Here is a 25,057-nt window from a genome sequence, read left to right on the forward strand (position 1 = left end):
GAAAATGGAAATAAATACATTTTTTTTAATTTTATTATTTTTCCCTAAGGCTAGGTTCACATTGCGTTAGGGAAATCCGTTTAGCACTAGCGGATTGCGCTAACACAATGTCTTTTTAGGTGTCGTGTTTAGTGGTCGCGTTAACGTCCCCGCTCTGGAAGATCGGGGATCGGACCTCGGGCGCGCCGCGGACGCTGCAAGCAGCGTCTGAGGCGCGCCACAAAAGAATGGCACCTTGCTAGCGCGAGCCGAAAATGGCACGCTCTAGCGATGCGCTACACCTGAAAATCACATTGCTGTCAATGGTTGTGCTAACGGACCCGTTGCACGGCGTTAATTGTGACATTTTCGCCGTGCAACGCTGTCCGTTAGCGTTAACCCATTAACGCAATGTGAACCTAGCCTAACTAAGGGGGTGATGAAGGGGGGTTTGATTTACTTTTATAGCGAGTTTTTTAGCGGATTTTTATGATTGGCAGCCGTCACACACTAAAAGACGCTTTTTATAGCAAAAAAGTTTTTGCGTCTCCACATTTTGAGACCTATAATTTTTCCATATTTTGGTCCACAGAGTCATGTGAGGTCTTGTTTTTTGCGGGACGAGTTGACGTTTTTATCGGTTACATTTTCGGACACGTGACAGTTTTTGATCGCTTTTTATTCCGATTTTTTTGTGAGGCAGAATGACCAAAAACCAGCTATTCATGAATTTCTTTTGGGGGAGGCGTTTATACCGTTCCGCGTTTGGTAAAATTGATGAAGCAGTTTTATTCTTCGGGTCAGTACGATTACAGCGACACCTCATTTATATCATTTTTTTTATGTTTTGGCGCTTTTATACGATAAAAGCTATTTTATAGAAAAAATAATTATTTTGGCATCGCTTTATTCAGAGGACTATAACTTTTTTATTTTTTTGGTTATGATGCTATATGGCGGCTCGTTTTTTGCGGGACAAGATGACGTTTTCAGAGGTAACATGGTTATTTATATCCGTCTTTTTGATCGCGTGTTATTCCACTCTTTGTTCAGCGTTATGATAATAAAGCGTTGTTTTTTGGCTCGTTTTTTTTTTTTTTTTCTTACGGTGTTCACTGAAGGGGTTAACTAGTGGGCCAGTTTTATAGGTCGGGTCGTTACGGACGCGGCGATACTAAATATGTGTACTTTTATTGTTTTTTTGTTTTTTTTTATGTAAAGAAATGTATTTATGGGAATAATATTTTTTTTTTTCTGCTTTATTTAGGAATTTTTTTTTTATTTTTTTTTTTACAAGTGTGGAAATTTTTTTTTTTACTTTTTCACTTTGTCCCAGGGGGGGACATCACAGATCACCGATCTGACAGTGTGCACAGCACTCTGTTAGATCGGTGATCTAACATACAGCCGGGCAGGATTAGAGCTGCAGCTGCAGCCTGATCCTGACCCGGAAGTGCTCCCTGCAGGACCCGGATGCAGCCCGGCGGCCATTTTGGATCCGGGGACTGCAGGGAGAAGACGCTCGGTACACGGTGAGCACATCACCGTGTACCGATCGTCTCAGGGAAGCCCGCAGGGAGCCCCCTCCCTGCGCGATGCTTCCCTGCACCGCCGGCACACCGCGATCATCTTTGATCGCGGTGTGCCGGGGGTTAATGTGCCGGGAGCGGTCCGTGACCGCTCCTGGCACATAGTGCCGGATGTCAGCTGCGATAGGCAGCTGACACCCGGCCGCGATCGGCCGCGCTCCCCCCGTGAGCGCGGCCGATCGCATATGACGTACTATCCCGTCCATGGGAATTAAGTCCCAGGTCACCTGGACGGGATAGTACGTCATATGGGATTAAGGGGTTAAAGGCACATGACCAGGCCGAAGCCGGGCACCCTAAATGAGCTCAGGAGCACTCCGCCGCTGATCCCAGCTTATCCCAGAGTACCTAGTTCCCTGAGTGAGCTTCGTCACTGCCGCAACCCATGGATTCTCTGACCAAGAGATGGAATCCCTCCGTGAACCCTCTGTGGCTCGGAGTGCTCGCAGGACCGATATATAGATGGTCCCTCTCCTTCATGCGAGCCATCGGCTAGCAGGGGCCGCAAGTATTCTAGAAACGTACAGGCGTCTAGAAACATACAGGCATCTAGAAAACGGAAGTTTCATTTCCTGATCCCTCACCAATGATTTGCTGAGAACAAGACTCTGAATATGGATCGGATATTGCCTTTGTTCTGGACTCGCCAGAGCTTCAGAAAAGGATGGATTAGCCTATTTAGGTCATCAACCAATCTCTGTAGATTGATGAGGACTTCGGTTCTACTCTAGATTAAGCAGTGTTCCTCATAAGGAGACTAAACTCCCAGCAGAGCATTTGCCATTCACCTGGACAGGGAGTGTCCAGATAAGTGATTCACTGGACAGAAGCCTCTGCAAGCGCGGTATCCTTTTTCAGGCAATATGCAAACACATGCGGTGTCCCCTCCACGTATACCCACCTAAGACGTGAGATGCCTTGCTTGGTCTGATTCTTAGATCCGGGTCCTTTTAAAGGGCACCGATCTTTCCACACCATCAATAGACGAGCACACGGAGTGCCGCCTCTATGTTTCCTCTTCTGCAGCCAGGCCTGATGCCTGACAACCAGCCCTGTCCACCCGGGGACCTGAACTCTGTGGATGTACAGAGGCACCCTTTTTGGCATCCGAACATCTCCCTTAGCATCACCACTATTTAGCAGATGATGCAAGAAGGTGAACGATCCCTCTCCACTTCCCTCTTAAGAGGATGGTGGATTGAGGGTTCATTTTAACTCCACACCGTCAAAAGAGAGCAGCGATTGCAAGAGACTGCTTTTCCTGACCTTCCGGATGCAGCTGCGCATTCTGCCACTTGGCAGAATCTCCTGTGGTATACCTACCAGTATGCCTGCCTAGTGGGTCATCAATTAAGAATATAACTGACAGATAGCAAATCTGGTTCGTTCTGTCTTGCGGCCTCGGGTTCAGTGCTCTACCCTTCCTTAGCCGCCGCATGTGTTGCTACAGCAATGGTCTCCTGGTCGGAGACCTTAACTTGATTCAAACCTTTGACCTTGATTCAAAACAGTAACCTTTTCCCGAAGACAGTGCAGCTGATCAATCAAATTTCTTGAGTGTGAGACTATCTGCTTCACGCTTCTCGGCTGCGGCTACCTGCACTTCACTGTCAGCAGCAAATGCCAATACACTCAGAAGGACTTTATAGCTCAGAGAATGGAAGTGTACTCTGCATTCAAAAAGCCTCTGACATCACTCCCTTACCAGGGTGATCGGTTATTCGGTGAGAAGTTGGGAGCGTTCCCCATGCAGGAACAAAGGATCGCATGTTTCCTATAGACCCAAACCGCAGTGGATGAGTTGACCAGGACAGTCTAGATCTAAGGGATCTTGGTTCCAAAAAGGGGACCGAAAAGTAAGACCGATCCTGGACCTCAAACTTCTACCAAGCTTGACAAGGTCCCCCTTCTTCGGATGGAGTTCCTCCACTCAGCCACTACTTCAACGGAAAAAGGTGGAGTTTCTGGCATCCACCGACATTCGGGATGCTTACCTTTACATTCCTATTTTTTCCCTCTTCAAGAATTCCTTCGCTTGTCCATTCGCGAACAGCATTTTCAAATCACGACCTTGTCCTTCAGCCTTGCTACTACATCCAGAGTGTTCGCAGGGGTTATGGCGGCTGTCATGTTCCTCTTGCACCCTAGAGGCATGGAAGTCCTGCCCTATCTGGTTGACTTTTTAGCCGCTCTTCCAGGACTGCGCTGAGTTGTCTATATCTCTTGTGATACCCTTTCTCACTTGGGCTGGCAGCTAATCTTAGACAAGTTTTTCCTCATTTCCAGCCCAGCAGATACTTTTTGAGGATGATCCTGGACACTTCCAGAAGGTTGGTAATTCTCCCTTGAGACAAGGCCGTGGCCTTTCAACAGGGAGCTCGCACACTTGTTCACTCATCCCTTCATTCCATTCGATTTGCTAGGAGGGTTCCGAGGGAAAATGGTGACGACAACGAAAGCGGTTTCCTTCGCTCCTCTCGTTTTATGCAGGTCAAACAGGCTTTCAGAGGGTAGTCTCTGAGCTCTTTCCTCATCCAGGGGAGATCCTTTCTCCCCGGTTCAATGGTAAAGTGACTACTGATGCCAGTCCCCTTCTGATCATTGTTTTGGGGATCCGAACGGTACCACTAATTCTACAGCAGGTCCACTGCCTTCTGGCGGGTCACCCCATCCAAATTCAATCGGACAATGCCACGGCTGTGCCATACGTCAATCATCTAGCAGGTAACCACGTTCATGCGTCATGGTCGAGGTACCTCACATTCTCTGATGGGCCGAGATCTATCATTCAGGTGATCTCGGCACTACACATCCCAGAAGTAGAACTCTGGATAGCAGACGTCTTCAGAGTCCCACCTCAAGTGAGTGGGAACTTCACCCTGAAGTCTTCCATCAGATCTGCCTTCTGTGGAGCACTCCAGATGTAGGTCGGATGGCGTCCAGACTGAACGCCAATGTACTCTAGTTCATGTTTCGGCCTCGAGATCCGAAAGCCATCGCAGTGCATGCTCTGGTTCTTCTATGGTACCAGTTTCCATAACCCCTCTTCCACTACTTTCGAGAGCCTATCGGAAGCAGGAAGGGCCCCAGTGATCATGGGAGATCCGCACGGACCACGTCAGTTTTTTTTTTTCGTTTGCGGAACTGGTATTTTTCCGTCTTTTTGCAGCAAAAACTGGAAGTAGGGACTTCCTCGCAGGGAGTTTTGACATGTGGTTCTTCCCTATCGCATACCGTTAGATCTTTGGGAACTTAATGGTCCTGGGAGTCTTACAGTAGACTCCTTTTGATCCAGACAGACTTTACTATCAGGGAAGGTCGCCCTTTTTTCTCTTCGATCTCGTCATCCTGACTACTCTCGTTCTTCCCTCATTTCTTTCGGCACCAGTCCACAAAACGGAAAGGGTTCCCCATATTCTGGACGAAGTGAGTTCTCTGAGTAGGTACGTCTCAAAGACGGCGTCCTTCCGACGGTTGGACGCTTTATTTGGGCTTCCTGACGGTAAGTAGAAGCCTTCCTGACTGTTACAGAAAGGGTTTAGCCGTTTCATCGGCCATGTTAGCCTGGTAGATTCGTTACACCATCCAGGAATCCTTCCGTGTTAGATGTCAGCCTATCTCCCTGTCTATCGAGGTTTCTTGGGTTCTAGGCACCAGGCGTCGGCAAAGCACGCCTGCAAGCTTGTGGGTTCGTCCAGTCCGCATGCATTCTTGAAGCACTATAATTCCCAGACTTCCACAGATGTGAGTCTGGGCAGGCGGACTCTGCAGGCCGCGGTGGCGCTCTTGTAAGTAGCGGTTACACAGTGCCTGATCTGATGTTGTCCTGAGCCAGGGACTGCTTTGGGACATCCCACGGTCTGTGTCCCCCAATGAGGCGAAGGAGAAAAAGGGATTTTTTTGTACTCACCATAAAATCCTTTTTCTCCGAGCCATTCATTGGGGGCCACAGCTCCCACCCTGTTATTAGCTTGTGCTTGTTTTATAATTTGACATGCTATACTCTCATATATAATGTGACATGCTATACGCTCATATGTTGTTATTGATCTCCTACTGCTTTTGCACCGAACTGGTTAGCTGAGAGCCAGCAGGAGGGTGTATACTGCAGGGGAGGAGCTAACTTTCTTTGTATCACTTAGTGTTAGCCTCCTAGTGGCAGCAGCATACACCCACGGTCTGTGTCCCCCAATGAATGGCTCGGGGAAAAGGAATTTACAGCGAGTACACAAAAATCCCTATTTTATTTAAAAATGGGCTATTAACCCCTTCGCGCCATGCGCCGTACTAGTACTGCGCTGCCGGCACTGCATTTGTGCCAGCAGCAGTACTAGTACGGCGCACCGATCACCGTGGTCTCGCGCTGAGCGCCGCGGTGATCGGGTGCGGGTGTCAGCTGTATATGACAGCTGACACCCCGCAGCAATGCCCACGATCGGCGCTATCGCCGATCGCGGGCATTTAACCCCTCTGATGCCGCTGTCAGTAGTGACACTACTTTGACTACTACATTGACACTTTCACCTCAGCTACCTCTAAACTTTTATCACTGACTGCTTCCTTTGGCCTCACTCAATGGTCCTCTGAGGCCACTCACAAAGATGGCCACACGCTGGACCTCATCTTCACCCGCCTCTGCTCCCTTACTAACCTCACTAACACACCCCTCCCCCTGTCTGACCACAACCTACTGACATTCTCGTCCCTCTCCTCTCCTAGTGTGCAACCCCCACTCCACAAACTCACTCACCCTTGCAGAAATCTCAAACATCTCAACTTACAATCACTCTCTGAGTCCCTTCTCCCTCTCACAGACATAGCCTCCCTTCATGACACAGATGCTGCTGCCACTTTTTATAACACCACAATAACAACAACACTCGATTCGGCCACCCCACTCATGCATAGTAAAACTCGTACAATTAACAGGCAGCCCTGGCTGACCAGCCTGACCAAAGAATTGAGACGGGCTTCCAGGATTGCTGAGCGGAGATGGAAGCGATCCCACTCTGCCGACCACTTCACTGCATACAAGCAGTCCCTCGCCAGCTTCAAGTCTGCGCTCACTGCCGCAAAACAAACTTACTTCTCATCCCTCATATCCTCCCTGTCCCACAACCCTAAACAGCTTTTCAACACTTTCAATTCTCTACTCCGTCCCCCCGCACCTCCTCCCTCCCCCCTCATTTCTGCTGATGACTTCGCCTCTTTCTTTAAACAGAAGATCGATACGATCAGAGAAAGCTTTGGCCCACAGCGCCCACTGCCACTCTTAGCTGCTCAACCCTGCTCCTCCAAAACCAGCTTCTCCACCATGACAGAAGATCAGCTCTCCACCCTCCTGTCAAGATCACACCTCACCACCTGCACGCTTGACCCGCTCCCATCACACCTCATCCCTAACCTTTCCACGGTCTTCATCCCAACCCTAACACACCTCTTCAACCTCTCACTCACAACAGGTGTCTTTCCCTCATCCTTCAAGCATGCCAAGATCACACCCATCCTCAAAAAGCCCTCCCTCGACCCATCCTCTGTGTCTAGCTATCGCCCAATATCTCTTCTCCCTTATGCCTCCAAATTGCTGGAGCAACACGTCCATCTTGAACTGTCCTCCCACTTCTCCTCCTGCTCCCTCTTTGATCGGTTACAATCAGGCTTCCGTTCCCATCACTCAACTGAAACTGCCCTAACTAAAGTCACCAATGACCTACTAACTGCCAGGAGCAAGCGACACTACTCTGTCCTCCTTCTCCTGGACTTGTCTTCTGCCTTTGACACTGTAGACCACTCCCTTTTGCTACAAATCCTCTCATCCCTTGGCATCACAGACTTGGCCCTTTCCTGGATCTCGTCATATCTGACAGACCGAACATTCAGTGTCTCCCTCCACCACACCACCTCCTCACTTCGTCCCTTGTCAGTCGGTGTTCCTCAAGGCTCTGTTCTAGGACCCCTACTCTTCTCCATCTACACTTTCGGCCTGGGACAGCTCATAGAATCCCACGGTATGCAGTACCATCTCTACGCTGACGACACGCAGATCTACCTCTCCGGACCTGACCTCTCCTCCTTGCTTACCAAAATCCCGCACTGTCTGTCTGCCATTTCAGCCTTCTTTTCTGCTCGCTTTCTACAACTGAACATGGACAAAACAGAATTCATCATCTTTCCCCCATCTCACTCTACCCCTCCACCAGACCTATCCATCAATGTCAATGGCTGCTCACTATCCCCAGTCCCACACGCCCGGTGCCTCGGGGTGATCCTCGACTCTGCCCTCTCTTTCAAGCCACATATCCAAGCCCTTGCCTCCTCCTGTCGTCTCAAACTCAAAAATATTTCCCGGATCCGTGCTTTCCTTGACCGCAACACTGCAAAAACGCTAGTGCATGCCCTTATCATCTCCCGCCTCGACTACTGCAACCTCCTACTCTCTGGACTCCCCTCTAACACTCTGGCACCACTCCAATCCATCCTACACTCTGCTGCCCGACTAATCCACCTGTCCCCCCGCTATTCCCCAGCCTCTCCCCTGTGTCAAGCCCTTCACTGGCTTCCTATCGCCCAGAGACTCCAGTTCAAAACCCTCACACTGGCATACAAAGCCATCCACAACCTGTCTCCTCCATACATCTGTGACATGGTCTCCCGGTACATACCTACACGCGACCTCCGATCCTCCCAAGACCTCCTTCTCTACTCCCCTCTCATCTCTTCTTCCCATAACCGCATCCAAGACTTCTCCCGTGCTTCCCCCATACTCTGGAACTCTCTACCCCAACACATCAGACTTGCGCCTACCATAGAAACCTTCAAAAAGAACCTGAAGACTCATCTCTTCCGACAAGCCTACAGCCTGCAGTGATCCTCAACCTACTGAACAGCCGTACAGCCAGCTCTTCCCTCTCCTAGTGTATCCTCACCCACCCCCTGCAGACTGTGAGCCCTCGCGGGCAGGGTCCTCCCTCCTTATGTACTCGTGTGCCTTATCTGCTCATGTTTAATGTATTTGTCTATATTTGCCCCGTATTCACATGTAAAGCGCCATGGAATAAATGGCGCTATAAAAATGTATAATAATAATAATAATAATAATAGAGGGGGATCGCGCAGGGACGGGGGCTCCCTGCGCTCTCCCACCGGAGCAACGCAATGAGATCGCGTTGCTTCGGTGACCCGGAAGGAGTCCCCGGATCCAAGATGGCCGCTGGACTCCTTCCGGGTCATGAAATGACCTGGCTAGCCGGCGCCTGCTGAGAGCAGGCGCTGGAAAGCCAGCTAAACTGCCTGTCAGATCGTTGATCTGACACTGTGCTATGCCAACGATCTGATCTAATACAGAGATGTCCCACCCTGGGACAAAGTTAGAAAGTTAAAAAAAAAAAAAATAGAATGTGTAAAAAAAATAAAAAAATCCCCAAATAAAAAGAAAAAAACATTTCCCAATAAATCCATTTATTTATGTAAAAAAAAAAAACAATAAATGTACACATATTTGGTATCGCCGCGTCCGTAACGACCCGCTCTATAAAACTATCCCACTAGTTAACCCCTTCAGTGAACACCGCAAAAAAAATAAATAAAAAACAAGGCAAAAAACATTGCTTTATTATCATACAGGCGAACAAAAAGTGGAATAACACGCGATCAAAATGACGGATATAAATAACCATGGTACCGCTGAAAACGTCATCTTGTCCCGCAAAAAAAAAGCCGCCATACAGCATCATCAGCAGAAAAATAAAAAAGTTATAGCTCTCAGAATAATGCAATGCAAAAACAATTATTTTTTTATATAAAATAGTTTTTATTGTGTAAAAGCGCCAAAACATAAAAAAAATTGCATAAGTGAGGTATCGCTGTAATAGTACTGACCTGAAGAATAAAACTGCTTTACCACACGTGGAACGGTATAAACCCCCCCCCCCCCTAAAAGAAATTCAGGAATTGCTGGTTTTTGTTCATTCCGCCTCCCAAAAATCGGAATAAAAAGCGATCAAAAAATGTAATCTGCCCGAAAATGTTACCAATAAAAACGTCAACTCGTCCCGCAAAAAACAAGACCTCATATGACTCTGTGGGCCAAAATATGGATAAATTATAGCTCTCAAAATGTGATGCAAAAACTATTTTTTGCAATAAAAAGCGTCTTTTAGTGTGTGACAGCTGCCAATCATAAAAATCCACCAAAAAAACGCTATAAAAGTAAATCAAACCCCCCTTCATCACCCCCTTAGTTAGGGAAAAATAATAAAATGTAAAAAAATGTATTTATTTCCATTTTCCCGTTAGGGCTAGGGTTAGGGCTAGGGTTAGGGTTGGGGTTAGGGTTTCAGTTATAATTGGGGGGTTTCCACTGTTTAGGCACATCAGGGGCTCTCCAAACGCGACATGGCGTCCGATCTCAATTCCAGCCAATTCTGCTTTGAAAAAGTAAAACAGGGCTCCTTCCCTTCCGAGTTCTTCTGTGTGCCCAAACAGTGGTTCCCCCCAACATATGGGGTATCAGCGTTCTCAGGACAAGTTGGACAACAACTTTTGGGGTCCAATTTGTCCTGTTACCCTTGGGAAAATAAAAACATAGGGGATAAAATATCATTTTCGTGGAAAAAAAAATATTTTTTATTTTCACGGCTCTGCGTTATAAACTGTAGTGAAACACTTGTTGGTTCAAAGCTCTCACAACACATCTAGATAAGTTCCTTGGGGGGTCTAGTTTCCAATATGGGGTCACTTGTGGGGGGTTTCTACTGTTTAGGTACATCAGGGGCTCTGCAAATGCAACATGACGCCTGCAGACCAATCCATCTAAGTCTGCATTTCAAATGGCGCTCCTTCCCTTCCGAGCTCTGCCGTGCACCCAAACAGTGGTTCCCCCCAACATATGGGGTATCAGCGTTCTCAGGACAAGTTGGACAACAACTTTTGGGGTCTAATTTGTCCTGTTACCCTTGGGAAAATAAAAACGTGGGGGCTAAAATATCATTTTCGTGGAAAAAATATATTTTTTATTTTCACGGCTCTGCGTTATAAACTGTAGTGAAACACTTGTTGGTTCAAAGCTCTCACAACACATCTAGATAAGTTCCTTAGGGGGTCTAGTTTCCAATATGGGGTCACTTGTGGGGGGTTTCTACTGTTTAGGTACATCAGGGGCTCTGCAAATGCAACATGACACCTGCAGTCCATTCCATCTAAGTCTGCATTTCAAACGGTGCTCCTTTCCTTCCGAGCTCTGCCATGCGCTCAAACGGTGGTTCCCCCCTACATGTGGGGTATCAGCGTACTCAGGACAAATTGGACAATAACATTTCTGGTCCAATTTCTCCTGTTACCCTTGGGAAAAAAAAAATTGCGGGCTAAAACATCATTTTGTGGAAAGAAAAAATGATTTTTTAATTTTCACAATGCTACATTCTAAACTTTAGTGAAACAATTGGGGGTTAAAAGTGCTCACCACACATCTAGATAAGTTCCTTAGGGGGTCTTCGTTCCAAAATGGGGTCACTTGTGGGGGGTTTCCACTGTTAAGGCACGTCAGGGGCTCTCCAAATGCGACATGGCGTCCGATCTCAATTCCAGACAATTTTGCATTGAAAAGTCAAATGGCACTCCTTCCCTTCCGAGCTCTGCCATGCGCTCAAACAGTGGTTTATCCCCATATATGAAGTATCGACGTACTCAGGACAAATTGCACAACAACTTTTGGGGTCCAATTTATCCTGTTACCCTTGGGAAAATAAAAAATTTGGGGCAAAAAGATCATTTTTTGTGAAAATTAATATAAATTTTTTTTTACGGCTCTACATTATAAACTTCTGTGAAGCACTTGGAGGTTCAAAGTGCTCACCACACATCTAGATTAGTTCCTTAGGGGGTCTACTTTCCAAAATGGTGTCACTTGTGGGGGTTTCCACTGTTTAGGCACATCAGGGGCTCTCCAATTGTGACATGGGCTCCGATCTCAATTCCAGCAAATCTTGCATTGAAAAGTCAAATGGCACTCCTTCCCTTCCGAGCTCTGCCATGTGCCCAAACAGTGGTTTACCCCCACATATGGGGTATCGGCGTACTCAGGACAAATTGTACAACGACTTTTGTGGTCCAATTTCTCCTGTTACCCTTGGTAAAATGAAACAAATTGGACCAGAAGTAAAAATTTTGTGAAAAAAAAGTTAAATGTTCAATTGTTTTAAACATTCAAAAAATTCCTGTGAAGCACCTGAAGGGTTAATAAACTTTTTGAATGTGGTTTTGAGTACCTTGAGGGGTGCAGTTTTTAGAATGGTGTCACTTTTGGGCATTTTCTGTCATATAGACCCCTCAAAGTCACTTCAAGTGTGAGGTGGTCTGTAAAAAAATGGTTTTGCAAATTTTGTTGCAAAAATGAGAAATCGCTGGTCAACTTTTAACCCTTATAACGTCCTAACAAAAAAAAATTATGTTTCCAAAATTGTGCTGATGTAAAGCAGACATGTGGGAAATGTTGTTTATTAACTATATTATGTGATATAACTCTCTAATTTAAGGGCATAAAAACTAAGAGTTTGAAAATTGCTAAATTTTCATAATTTCCGACAAATTTTTGTTTTTTTCACAAATAAATGCAAGTCATATCGAAGAAGTTTTACCACTATCATGAAGTACAATATGTCACGAGAAAACAGTCAGAATCACCAGGATCCGTTGAAGCGTTTCAGAGTTATGACCTCATAAAGTGACAGTGGTCAGAATTGTAAAAATTGGCCCTGTCACTTAGGTGAAAACAGGCTTTGGGGTGAAGGGGTTAAAGAAACTAGCGTTCTGTTCCAAACACCCCACAGTTGTCTGGCAGTTGTTTTTCTTGTTACTATTGTTTTTTACCAAGACGATGTTTGTCACTTTTGTATTACAGTCCAGTAAGTTTATATACGGTATTTCAAACTTTTCTTTGTTGTTCTAGTGGTTAAATGAAGAAAGACTTATTCAGAGATTGATAGACCTTCTCCATTGCAGTCAGGAGGAAGATGTGAGTATTGATGTATTGAAGCAGCTATTGAAGTGTCAATACAGCATAGTTCTAGGAGTGAAGAGCTACCGTCTGTGTAGAAAAAAAATTGAGTTTTACTTGCCAACCAACTTTCAATTACTCTTGATGGTTCAGAAGACACACGCACACACACACACACACACACACACACACACACACACACACACACACACACACACACACACACACACACACCGGGTGAAGTAAGTATTGAACACGTCACCAATGTTCTACGTAAATATATTTCTAAAGGCGCTATTGACATGAATTCCTCATGTCGGTAACAACCTATCCAATCCACACATGCATAGATATGAAAGCTTTGACGTCCATAAATTAAGTTATTTGTACAAATGAGAAATGACCTGAAAAAATATTGAGCACATGAATAACGAGAGGTGCAAAAAGCCAGCCATGGAAAATCATGACACCAAGTGAAATCTATCAGTAATTCAAAATCAGTCATTCCATTTCGTGAAAAATATCAGCTGATTCAACTGATGGCCTATATAAAAAGATGTCTCATTAGCAAGGTGCCACACAAGAAACCTCTCATGATGGGTAAAACCAGTGAACTGTGTCAAAGCCTTCACAACCTTATTGATGCAAAACACACTGATGGCATTGGTTACAGAAGAATTTCTAAACTACTGTATGTTCCACTGAACATTGTATAATCTGAAGTGGAAAGATCATCATTTCACCATGAACCAGCCACGACTAGGTGCTCCCCGCAAGATTGCAGACAGTAGAGAGAAAAGAATTATCAGAAGAGTTGTCCAAGAGCCAAGGACCACCTGTGGACAGCTACAGAAAAACTCACAATCAGCAAATACAATTGCTTAAAAAAAACAATAAGTAATGTTCATTCAGCCTCCATGGCCTGTATGCAGGCTCACCACGCAAGACTTCATTGCTTAACAAAAAGCATGTTCAATTGCATTTACAGTTTCCTCAACAACATTTAGACAATAATGTGAAATACTGGGAGAATATAGTCTGATCAGATTAAACCAAAATTGAACTTTTTGGATGCCATTTTACACATATGTTTGGCGGGTAATAGTCCATACATTCCACGTCAAAAACACCATACCAACAGTGAAGTTTGGAGGTGGGAACATCATGGTGTGGGGCTATTTTTAAGCATACAGTACTGGCAAACTTCTTGTGATTGAAGGAATGATGAATAGACAAATGTACCAAGACATTCTTGATGACAAATAAAAATCTGCTGCCATCTACCAGGATGATGAAGATGAAACCAGAATGGATATTTCAGCAAGACAATGATCCCAAACACACAGCTAAAAAAAATTCAATTAGTTTCAGAGAAAGAAAATCTAGAATGGCTCAGCCAATCACCTGACCTGAATCCAATAGACAATTTATAGAAGGAACCTAAAGCTCAGAGTTCATAGAAGGAGCCCATGGATCCTTGAAGAGTGTTTGTGTGGAAGAATGAGTCAAAATCATACCTGATAAATAGATGTGACTAGTTTCTATATACAAGAGGCATTTGTGGTTTGATTTATTTGCCTGTGTGGATTGGATGTGTTGTCACCGACATCTGGTGAGAATTTAATTTCAATAGCACCTTTAGAAATATATCTGCTTAGAAAATGTGTGATGTGTTCAAAATCACCTACTGTATATATTATGTATGTACTCATATTATAGTGGTTAAAACTCTTGCTTTGCAGGGCTTAGATCATGGGTTCAAATCCCACATCTGCAAGGAGTCTGTATGTTCTCCCTGTTTTTGCAACAGTATTCTCCTGAGTTCTCCGGTTTCCTCCCACACTCCAAAGACATACTGATAGGGAATCTAGATTGTCTTCATTGGGGATCACAGTGCCTATTATGTCTGTTAGGCTACTTTCACACTAGCGTCGTGTGACAGACGTCGCAATGCGTCGTTTTGGAGAAAAAAACGCATCCTGCAAAGTTGCCCGCAGGATGCGTTTTTCTCCATAGACCTGCATTAGCGACGTATTGCCACACGTCGCATCCGTCGTGCGACGGATGTGTTGTGTTTTTGGTGGTCACGATGCACAAAAAACGTTCAATGTAACGTTTTTTTGTGCGTCGGGTCCGCCATTTTCGCCCCCTCCTCCCCGGAACTCACAATGGGCAGTGGATGCGTTGTAAAACTGCATCTGCTTCCCACGTTGTCTTAATCAATCACACTGTCCGTCGGGCTGACGGTTTGCGACGGCCCATACCGACGGACTAGTGTGAAAGTAGCCTAAAGCTCCGTGGAATTAATGGCGCTATGTAACTGAGTGGATAAAAAAATAAATATTATCTATATAGATCTCCTATAAATACAGTGACATGTATAAGTTTGGGCACCCCTGGTCAAAATGACAGTTATTGGGAACAGTTAAGCAAGTTGAAGCTTTAATGATATCTAAAAGGCCTAAAGTTAAAGATTTTACATTTCCTTTGTATTTTAGGCAAAACAAAAATATTTTCATCTTTTACATTTGAAAAATTACAAAAAGGAAAGCGGGCTGATGAAAAAGTTTGGGCTTCCTGCATGGTTAGTACCTAATAGTACACCCCTTTTGAAAGTATCACAGCTTGTAAATGCTTTTTGTAGCCAGCCAAAAGACTTTCAATTATTTTTTTGAGGGCTTTTCATCCAGTCATCCTTGGAACTTTATTCCAGTTCTGTGAGATTCCTGGGACGTCTTGCATACACCATTTTGAGGTCTAGCCACAAAATATCAATGATGTTCAGATGAGGGGACTGTGAGGACCATTGTAAAACCTTCAGCTTGCATCTTTTGAGGTAGCCTATTGTGGATTTTGTCATGTGTTTAGGATTATTATTCATTTGTAGAAGCCATCCTGTTTTCAACTTCAGCTTTTTTTTTACATATGGTGTTATGTTTGCATCAAGAATTTTTTGAAATTTCATTGGATCCATTTTTCCCTCTATTGGTGAAATGTTCCCTGTGCCATTGGCTGCAACACAGCCCCAAAATATGATTGATCCACCCCCATGGTTAATGGTTTTCGAGATATTCTTTTCCTTAAATTCTGTGCCTTTTTTTTCCACACATACCTTTGATCATTGTGGCCAAAGAGTTCTATTTTAACCTATTCGGCCCACAGGACTTGTTTCCAGAATACATCAGGCCTGTTTAGATGTTCTTTTGTATAATTCTGACCCTGAATTTTATGGTGAGGGCGTAGGAGAGGTTTTCTTCTGATGACTCTTCCATGGAGGCCATATTTGTACAGGTGTCTCTGAACAGTAGAACAATGTACCACAACTCCAGAGTCTGCTAAATCTTTCTGAAGATCTTTTGCAGTTAAGCGGAGGTACTGATTTGCCTCTAGCAATCCTACGAGCAGCTCTCACTGACATTTTGCTTGGTCTTCCAGACTTTATCTTGACCTCTACTGTACCTGTTAACTGCTATTTCTTAATTACATCTCGAACTTAGGAAGTAGCAACTTAAAAACGCTTTGCTATCTTCTTATAGCCTTCTGCTTTGTGGGACTCCACCATTTTTATTTTCAGAATGCTAGGTAGCTGCTTAGAAGAAATCATGGCTGCTGGCTTTTGGCACAAGGTTAGAGAAGGCAGGGATTTTATAAAGCTGGGAAATTTGCATCACCTGGGCTTTCCTAACGATGATAATGAACAAGCCATGACCACATCAGGCTAATTAAGGCCTGAAGCCATGGTCAGTGCTATCTGAGAACAAGACTCTTCAAGGGTGCCTAAACTTTTGTGTTGGCCCCTTTTTTGCCTAAAATACAAAGGAAATGTGTCATCTTTAACCCCATTCTACCATTGGACGTACTATTCCGTCCATGTGGGGTGGGCCCTACTTCCCAAGGACGGAATAGTACGTCCAGCGCGATCAGCCGCGCTCACGGGGGGAGCGCGGCCGATCGCGGCCGGGTGTCAGCTGACTATCGCCGCTGACATCCGGCACTATGTGCCAGGAGCAGTCACGGACCGCTCCTGGCACATTAACCCCCGGCACACTGCGATCAAACATGATTGCAGTGTTCAGGCGGTATAGGGAAGCATCGCGCAGAGAGGGAGCTCCCTGCGTGCTTCCCTGAGACCCTCGGAGCAACGCGATGTGATCTCGTTGCTCCGAGGGTCTCTTACCTCCTCCTCCCTGCAGCAGGCCCGGATCCAAAATGGCCGCGGGGCTGCATCTGGGTCCTGCAGGGAGGTGGCTTCACAGCGCCTGCTCAGAGCAGGCGCCGGGAAGCCTCCAGGAGTGCATGTCAGATTTTACACACGTGTAAAAAAATAAATAAAATTCCTAAATAAATAATAATAAAAAAAATATTGTTACAATAAATACATTCCTTTATCTAAATAAAAAAAAATAAAAGTACACATATTTAGTATCGCCGCGTCCGTAACGACCCGACCTATAAAACTGTCCCACTAGTTAACCCCTTCAGTGAACACCGTAAAAAAAAAAAAAAGAGGCAAAAAACAGCGCTTTATTATCATACCGCTGAAGAAAAAGTGGAATAACACGTGATAAAAAAAATGGATATAAATAACCATGGTACCAATGAAAACGTCATCTTGTCCCGCAAAAAACGAGCCGCCATACAGCATCATTAGCAAAAAATAAAAAAGTTATAGTCCTCAGAATAAAGCGATGCAAAAATATTGATTTTTTTTTCTATAAAATAGTTTTTATCGTATAAAAGCACCAAAACATAAAAAAAAATATAAATGAGGTATCGCTGTAATCGTACTGACCCAAAGAATAAAACTGCTTTATCCATTTTACCAAACGCGGAACGGTATAAACGCTCCCCCCAAAAGAAATTCATGAATAGCTGGTTTTTGGTCATTCTGCCTCACAAAAAATAAAAAAATCCCCAAATAAAAAGAAAAAAACATTTCCCAATAAATCCATTTATTTATGTAAAAAAAAAAAAAACAATAAATGTACACATATTTGGTATCGCCGCGTCCGTAACGACCCGCTCTATAAAACTATCCCACTAGTTAACCCCTTCAGTGAACACCGCAAAAAAAATAAATAAAAAACAAGGCAAAAAACATTGCTTTATTATCATACAGGCGAACAAAAAGTGGAATAACACGCGATCAAAATGACGGATATAAATAACCATGGTACCGCTGAAAACGTCATCTTGTCCCGCAAAAAAAAAGCCGCCATACAGCATCATCAGCAGAAAAATAAAAAAGTTATAGCTCTCAGAATAATGCAATGCAAAAACAATTATTTTTTTTATATAAAATAGTTTTTATTGTGTAAAAGCGCCAAAACATAAAAAAAATTACATAAATGAGGTATCGCTGTAATAGTACTGACCTGAAGAATAAAACTGCTTTACCACACGTGGAACGGTATAAACCCCCCCCCTAAAAGAAATTCAGGAATTGCTGGTTTTTGTTCATTCCGCCTCCCAAAAATCGGAATAAAAAGCGATCAAAAATGTCACGTGCCCGAAAATGTTACCACTAAAAACGTCAACTCGTCCCACAAAAAACAAGACCTCACATGACTCTGTTGACCAAAATATGGAAAACTTATAGCTCTCAAAATTTGGTAGCGCAAAAAATATTTTTTGCAATAAAAACCGTCTTTTAGTGTGTGACGGCTGCCAATCATAAAAATCCAATAGAAAACCCGCTATAAAAGTAAATCAAACCCCCCTTCATCACCCCCTTAGTTAGGGAAAAATTAAAAAAATGTATTTATTTCCATTTTCGGGTTAGGGCTAAAGTTAGGGTTGGGGCTAATGTTAGGGTTAGGGCTAAAGTTAGGGTTGGGGCTAAAGTTAGAATTAGGGTTTGGATTACAGTTACGGTTGGGAATAGGGTTGGGATTAGGGTTAGGGGTGTGTTTGGATTAGGGTTTCAGTTATAATTGGGGGGTTTCCACTGTTTAGGCACATCAGGGGCTCTCCAAACGTGACATGGCGTCCGATCTCAATTCCAGCCAATTCTGCGTTGAAAAAGCAAAACAGTGCTCCATTCCTTCCGAGCTCTCCCGTGCGCCCAAACGGTGGTTCCCCCCCACATATTGGGTATCAGCGTACTCAGGACAAATTGGACAACAACTGTTGGGGTTCAATTTCAACTGTTACCCTTGGAAAAATACAAAACTGGGGGCTAAAAAATAATTTTTGTGGAAAAAAAAGGATTTTTTTTTTCACGGCTCACTTGGGGGTTCAAAGCTCTCACAACACATCTACATAAGTTCCTTAGGGGGTCTACTTTCCAAAATGGTGTCAGTTGTGGGGGGTTTCAATGTTTAGGCACATCAGGGGCTCTCCAAACGCAACATGGCGTCCAATCTCTATTCCAGTCAATTTTGCATTGAAAAATCAAATGGCACTCCTTCGCTTCCGAGCTCTGCCATGCGCCCAAACAGTGGTTTACTCCCACATATGAGGTATCAGCTTACTCAGGACAAATTGTACAACAACTTTTGGGGTCCATTTTCTCCTGTTACCCTTGGTAAAATAAAACAAATTGGAGAAAATGTGAAAAAAAGTTAAATGTTCATTTTTATTTAAACATTACAAAAATTCCTGTGAAACACCGAAGGGTTAATAAACTTCTTGAATGTGGTTTTGAGCACCTTGAGGGGTGCAGTTTTTAAGGTACCGTCACATTAAGTGACACTGCAGCGATCTAGACAACGATGTCGATCGCTGCAGCGTCGCTGTTTGTTCGCTGGAGAGCTGTCACACAGACACCTCTCCAGCGACCAACGATCCCGAAGTCCCCGGGTAACCAGGGTAAACATCGGGCTACTAAGCGCAGGGCCGCGCTTAGTAACCCGATGTTTACCCTGGTTACCATTGTAAAAGTAAAAAAAAAAAACACTACATACTTACATTCCGGTGTCTGGTCACGTCCCTCGCCTTCAGCTTCCCGCACTGACTGTGAGCGCCGGCCGTAAAGCACAGCGGTGACGTCACCGCTGTGCTTTGCTTTACGGCCGGCCGGCACCGATTCAGCGATGTCAGCGGGAGATCCAGCGAAGAAATAAAGTCCTGGACTTTCCCCCAGCGACCAACAATCTCCCAGCAGGGGCCTGATCGTTGGTCGCTGTCACGCATAACGATTTTGTTAACGATATCGTTGCTACGTCACAAAAAGCAACGATATTGTTAACGATATCGTTATGTGTGACGGTACCTTTAGAATGGTGTCACACTTAGTTATTTTCTATCATATAGACCCCTCAAAATGACTTCAAATGAGATGTGGTCCCTAAAAAAATAATGGTGTTGTAAAAATGAGAAATTGGTGGTCAACTTTTAACCCTTATAACTCCCTAACAAAAAAAAAATTTTGGTTCCAAAATTGTGCTGATGTAAAGTAGACATGTGGGAAATGTTACTTATTAAGTAAAATTCAAAGTTGGAAAATTACGAAATTTTCTCCAAATTTCCATTTTTTTTCACAAATAAACGCAGGTAATATCAAAGAAATTTTACCACTATCATGAAGTACAATATGTCACGAGAAAACAATGTCAGAATCACTGGGATCCGTTGAAGCGTTCCAGAGTTATTATCTCATAAAGGGACAGTGGTCAGAATTGTAAGTGTATGTGCACGCGTTGCGGTTTTTGCTGCGGATCCGCAGCGGTTTTCCATGTGGTGTACAGTACAATGTTAACCTATGGAAAACAAAAACTGCTGTGCTCATGCTGGGGAAAAAACCGCGCGGAAACGCTGCGGTTTATTTTCCGCAGCATGTCAATTCTTTGTGCGGAATCCGCAGCAGTTTGGCACCTGCTCCATATTAAAAATCCGCAGGTGTCTAAAACCGCAGTGGAAACCGCACAAAAAAACGCGATAAATCCGCAGTACTTTTTGCACTGCGGATTTAATCAAATCCGCTGCGGAAAATTCCGCAACGGAATCCGCAGCGTGTGCACATGGCCTAAAAGTTGGCCCGGTCATTAACGTGCAAACCACCCTTGGTGTAAAGGGGTTAACTTTAGGCCTTTCAGAAATCATTTCATCTTTAACTTGCTTAACGATTCACAATAACAGTAATTTTGACCAGTGGTGCCTAAACTTTTACTTGCCACTGTATATATTTTCTTCTTTATTTCATTACTCCATAAGCCACAGAGCCATAACTTTACTTGCTCGACAACATTTTATGGTGTTTACTGGGAAAAGTTGTAGTTTTAATTGCCATCATTTAATTTGCTGATGTTCTGAAAAACAGTCTTTGTGTTTTTTGTTGGTGTATTGAAAAAAAAAAAAAAAAAAAAGACAATGTGCTCATTGTTGCTTGGCGGTTTTTTTTTTTTTTACTGTGTTCACTGTTTGGTAATAATGATATGTTTAAATGTTTACATTTATTCTGTGGGTTGATTCAAAATTTATGTAGTGTTTGTTTATATTTTGCTTCTTTTAAAAAATTACTTAAAAGTTATTTGTGTCTCCCATTTCTGAGACTTGTGTAACATTTACTTTTTGGACGATGGAGCTGTGTTTGTTTTATGGGAATGGGCTGTAGGGTTGATAGCTACCATCTTGTGCTACATATGACTTTTTGATTACGTTTCATAAATTTTTGGCAGGCGTAGGTGACAGAGAAACAACAATTCAGTTGTTTTTTTTTTTAACAACACTCATTGTGCAGGATTAATGGAACTCGCCAGTGCCATTATATTTTTCATTTTTTTTTATTTACAACGTGGAAAAGGCCAGTGATAATTTTAAATTAACTATTTCAAACTATTTTTTTAGCCTCCCAGCATTTGTTACATTGTTGGTACAATACACAATACAGTGTATTGTTCATGTAGGATATAAAAATGGCAGAATCAGGTGCTTTCAGTTGGTTGCAGTGACAACAAATGGGCACCAGATGGTCATGTCTTAGGTGGAGGGTGTGCGGTGGGGTGACATGCCCAGTTCGATATTGACCATATTGACACTCTAAACTATAAAAACTGTTGATACGAGGTGGATTTCATTTCTTTTTTTACAATAAAGATATTCATTTTATTACTCTGGATATTGATCATGCATTTGTTTTGTGCTTGCTTTCATTTCTTCCATTTTTCAGAGACAGACAAATGCATCCCAAACCTTATGTGATCTCATTCGCCTGAGTAGAGATCAGTGCAGTCAGATGCAGGAGATATTGGAGACTGATCCTCTGCTTTTAACACTTGAATCGTGAGTGCCAGGCACCTGTTGCCCAATTTAACTAAATTTACGTTTGTTTGACACCTTTCAAATAGGTAAACTCCACATAGATTTTGTTAAAGGGGTTCTCAGACATTTATTTATGGCATTTCTACAAGGAGCATAGCAGTGAATAAATACCGCTGGCGTATGTGTCCCCACCTCTCCTGTCACTGCAGGATGGATATCGGTTAGAATGGAGAGGGGGAGGGGGGGGGGGACCCAGGGACCCACATTCTGGAGATTTTGTAGCACCTTAAGGCTATGTGCACACGTTCAGTTTTTTTCGCGTTTTTTCGAGGTAAAACCCTCTAAAAACTCATTAAAAATGCATACATTATGCATCCTATCATTTAGAATACATTCTGCATGTTTTGTGCACATGATGCGTATTTTTCCGCGGAAAAAACGCATCGCGGTAAAAAAAGCAACATGTTCATTAATTTTGAGGATTTTCTGCGTTTTTCCCGCTATTCTATGCATTGGGGAAAAAAACGCACAAAAAACGCGTCGAAAACGCGTCAAAAACGCCTGAAAAAAAGCAAAAAAACCGCATGCGGATTTCTGGCATGAAAATGTCCGGTTTTTGTCAGGAAAATTTCTGCAAGAAATCCTGACGTGTGCACATACCCTCAGACAATGTGATGTGTGATGTTGGATTTTCCAGCTGAAACTACCGTAGTTCTATATGGTACGATTGGACATTTGTGGCAGATCATGTGTCTCAAGCGTGTTTTGTTGTTTCATACTTTTTTTTAACTCATTGATCTTCCAGCTTAGGCTACTTTCACACTAGCGTCGTTCGACGCAAGTCAAAATGCGTCTTTTTGAAGAAAAAAACGCATCCTGCAAAGTTGCCTGCAGGATGCGTTTTTTCTGCATAGACTTTAATTAGCGACGCATTGAAACGGATTGCCACACGTTGAATCCGTCATGTGACGTGTTTTTGCAGTCCGTCGGGACTCCGCTGGAACTCCGCCCCCTCCTCCCCGGACCTTACAATGGGGCAGCGAATGCGTTGTAAAACTGCATCCGCTGCCCCCGTTGTGATTTTACTTCACAGCATGCGTCGGTACGTCGGCCCGACGCACTGCGACGGGCCCGTACTGACGCTAGTGTGAAAGTAGCTTTAGGGTACCGTCACACAGTGGCACTTTGATCGCTAGGACGGCACGATCCGTGACGTTCCAGCAATATCCTTACGATCTCGCTGTGTCTGACACGCTACTGCGATCAGGGACCCCGCTGAGAATCGTACGTCGTAGCAGATCGTTTGAAACTTTCTTTTGTCTCTGGATCTCCCGCTGACATCGCTGAATCGGCGTGTGTGACGCCGATTCAGCGATGTCTTCACTGGTAACCAGGGTAAACATCGGGTTACTAAGCGCAGGGCCGCGCTAAGTAACCCGATGTTTACCCTGGTTACCAGCGTAAACGTAAAAAAACAAACACTACATACTTACCTTCCGTGTCTGTCCTCCGGCGCTGTGCTTCTCTGCACTGGCTGTGAGCGCCGGCCAGCCGGAAAGCACAGCGGTGACGTCACCGCTCTGCTTTACGGCTGACCGGCGCTGACAGTGCAGAGGAAAGCACAGCGCTGGAGGACAGACACGGAAGGTAAGTATGTAGTTTTTTTTTTTTTTTACGTTTACGCTGGTAACCAGGGTAAACATCGGGTTACTAAGCGCGGCCCTGCGCTTAGTAACCCGATATTTACCCTGGTTACCAGGGGACTTCGGGATTGTTGGTCGCTGGAGAGCGGTCTGTGTGACAGCTCTCCAGCGACCACACAGCGACACTGCAGCGATCGACATCGTTGTCGTATCGCTGCAGCGTCGTTTCAGTGTGACGGTACCCTTGTGGACCCAGAAAGCACCAGACTAAAGGTACCTTCACACTCAGCGACGCTGCAGCGATACCGACAACGATGTTGATTGCTGCAGCGTCGCTGTTTGGTCGCTGGAGAGCTGTCACACAGACAGCTCTCCAGCGACCAACGATCCCGAGGTCCCCGGTAACCAGGGTAAACATCGGGTTACTAAGCGCAGGGCCGCGCTTAGTAACCCGATGTTTACCCTGGTTACCAGCGTAAACGTTAAAAAAACAAACACTACATACTTACCTTCAGCTGTCTGTCCTCCGGCGCTCTGCTTTCCTCTGCACTGTCAGCGCTGGTCAGCCAGAAAGCAGAGCGGTGACGTCACCGCTGTGCTTTCTGGCTGGCCGGTGCTGACACAGGATGCAGGAGGAGTGCAGAGAAGCACAGCGCCGGCGACAGACAGCTGAAGGTAAGTATGTAGTGTTTGTTTTTTTAACGTTTACGCTGGTAACCAGGGTAAACATCGGGTTACTAAGCGCGGCCCTGCGCTTAGTAACCCGATGTTTACCCTGGTTACCAGTAAAGACATCGCTGGATCGGCGTCACACACGCCGATCCAGCGATGCCAGCGGGAGATCCAGCGACGAAATAAAGTTCTGGACTTTCCTCAGCGACCAACGATCTCCCAGCAGGGGCCTGATCGTTGGTCGCTGTCACACATAACGATTTCCTTAACGATATCGTTGCTACGTCACAAAAAGCAACGATATCGTTAACGATATCGTTATGTGTGACGGTACCTTTAGGCTGTCATGTTAATAGCCTGATTGTTTGTGCAAAAGATCTGACTACAGATTGGCCACATTGTTCTAGAAGACTTGTCTGATACAGAAAATCCTTCACACTGACAACCAGTGTGGGTGACTTTATATCATGTTTAATTTTATGATTCCTCTTTTTTTGGTTTAATGTTCCTTCATTATTCCTTTTTGCTTTGTTTGGATATATAATATGTTATAAACATTAATCCCCATTCATTGCCGACCTTTTTAAGTGTTTTTCTTATGTAAGACTGCGGGTTCTTTTGTATCTACAGACAACAGTGTGTAGAGCAACTTTTGCACAACATGTTTAATGAAGAGCCAACGGAGAGCTGTGTTGTGTGTGGAACCCAAATTTTACTGACTTTACTGGAAACCAGAAGACCAAGGTTTGCCACTCTAGATATCTTTTAATGTGTGTGCTGTCATAGACAAGTTGATAGGGTGTCAGCCGATTCCTCCAGCAAAATATAATATGGTGCAGTTTTCAATTTCTCAGTTATATGCTTAGTATTCCATATATTTTTATTCAAAAGTCCACCAAGTCCCATCTATGTCGGTGCTGATTTTCCTGGCAGAGATCTAGCTAGTTGGGGGGTACCTAGGGAAATGTGTCTTGGGAAAA

At 44.3% G+C, this 25,057-nt stretch overlaps 1 protein-coding gene across 5 annotated transcripts in view; it reads left to right on the forward strand.

Moving 5' to 3' along the window:
• The window catches only part of PPP6R2 (protein phosphatase 6 regulatory subunit 2), a 165,320-nt gene that overhangs the window by 65,402 nt on the left and 74,861 nt on the right, over positions 1–25,057 (forward strand). For all 5 annotated transcript variants that reach the window (XM_069765465.1, XM_069765464.1, XM_069765466.1 and 2 more), the window contains 3 exons: positions 12,514–12,579; positions 21,671–21,783; positions 24,708–24,821. In XM_069765465.1, the coding sequence (XP_069621566.1) occupies positions 12,514–12,579; positions 21,671–21,783; positions 24,708–24,821 (293 nt within the window). The remainder of the gene's footprint in view (positions 1–12,513; positions 12,580–21,670; positions 21,784–24,707; positions 24,822–25,057) is intronic.

This window comes from Ranitomeya imitator, chromosome 4 (genome assembly GCF_032444005.1).
Source record: "Ranitomeya imitator isolate aRanImi1 chromosome 4, aRanImi1.pri, whole genome shotgun sequence".
In the NCBI taxonomy this organism is placed as follows: Eukaryota; Metazoa; Chordata; class Amphibia; order Anura; family Dendrobatidae; genus Ranitomeya; species Ranitomeya imitator.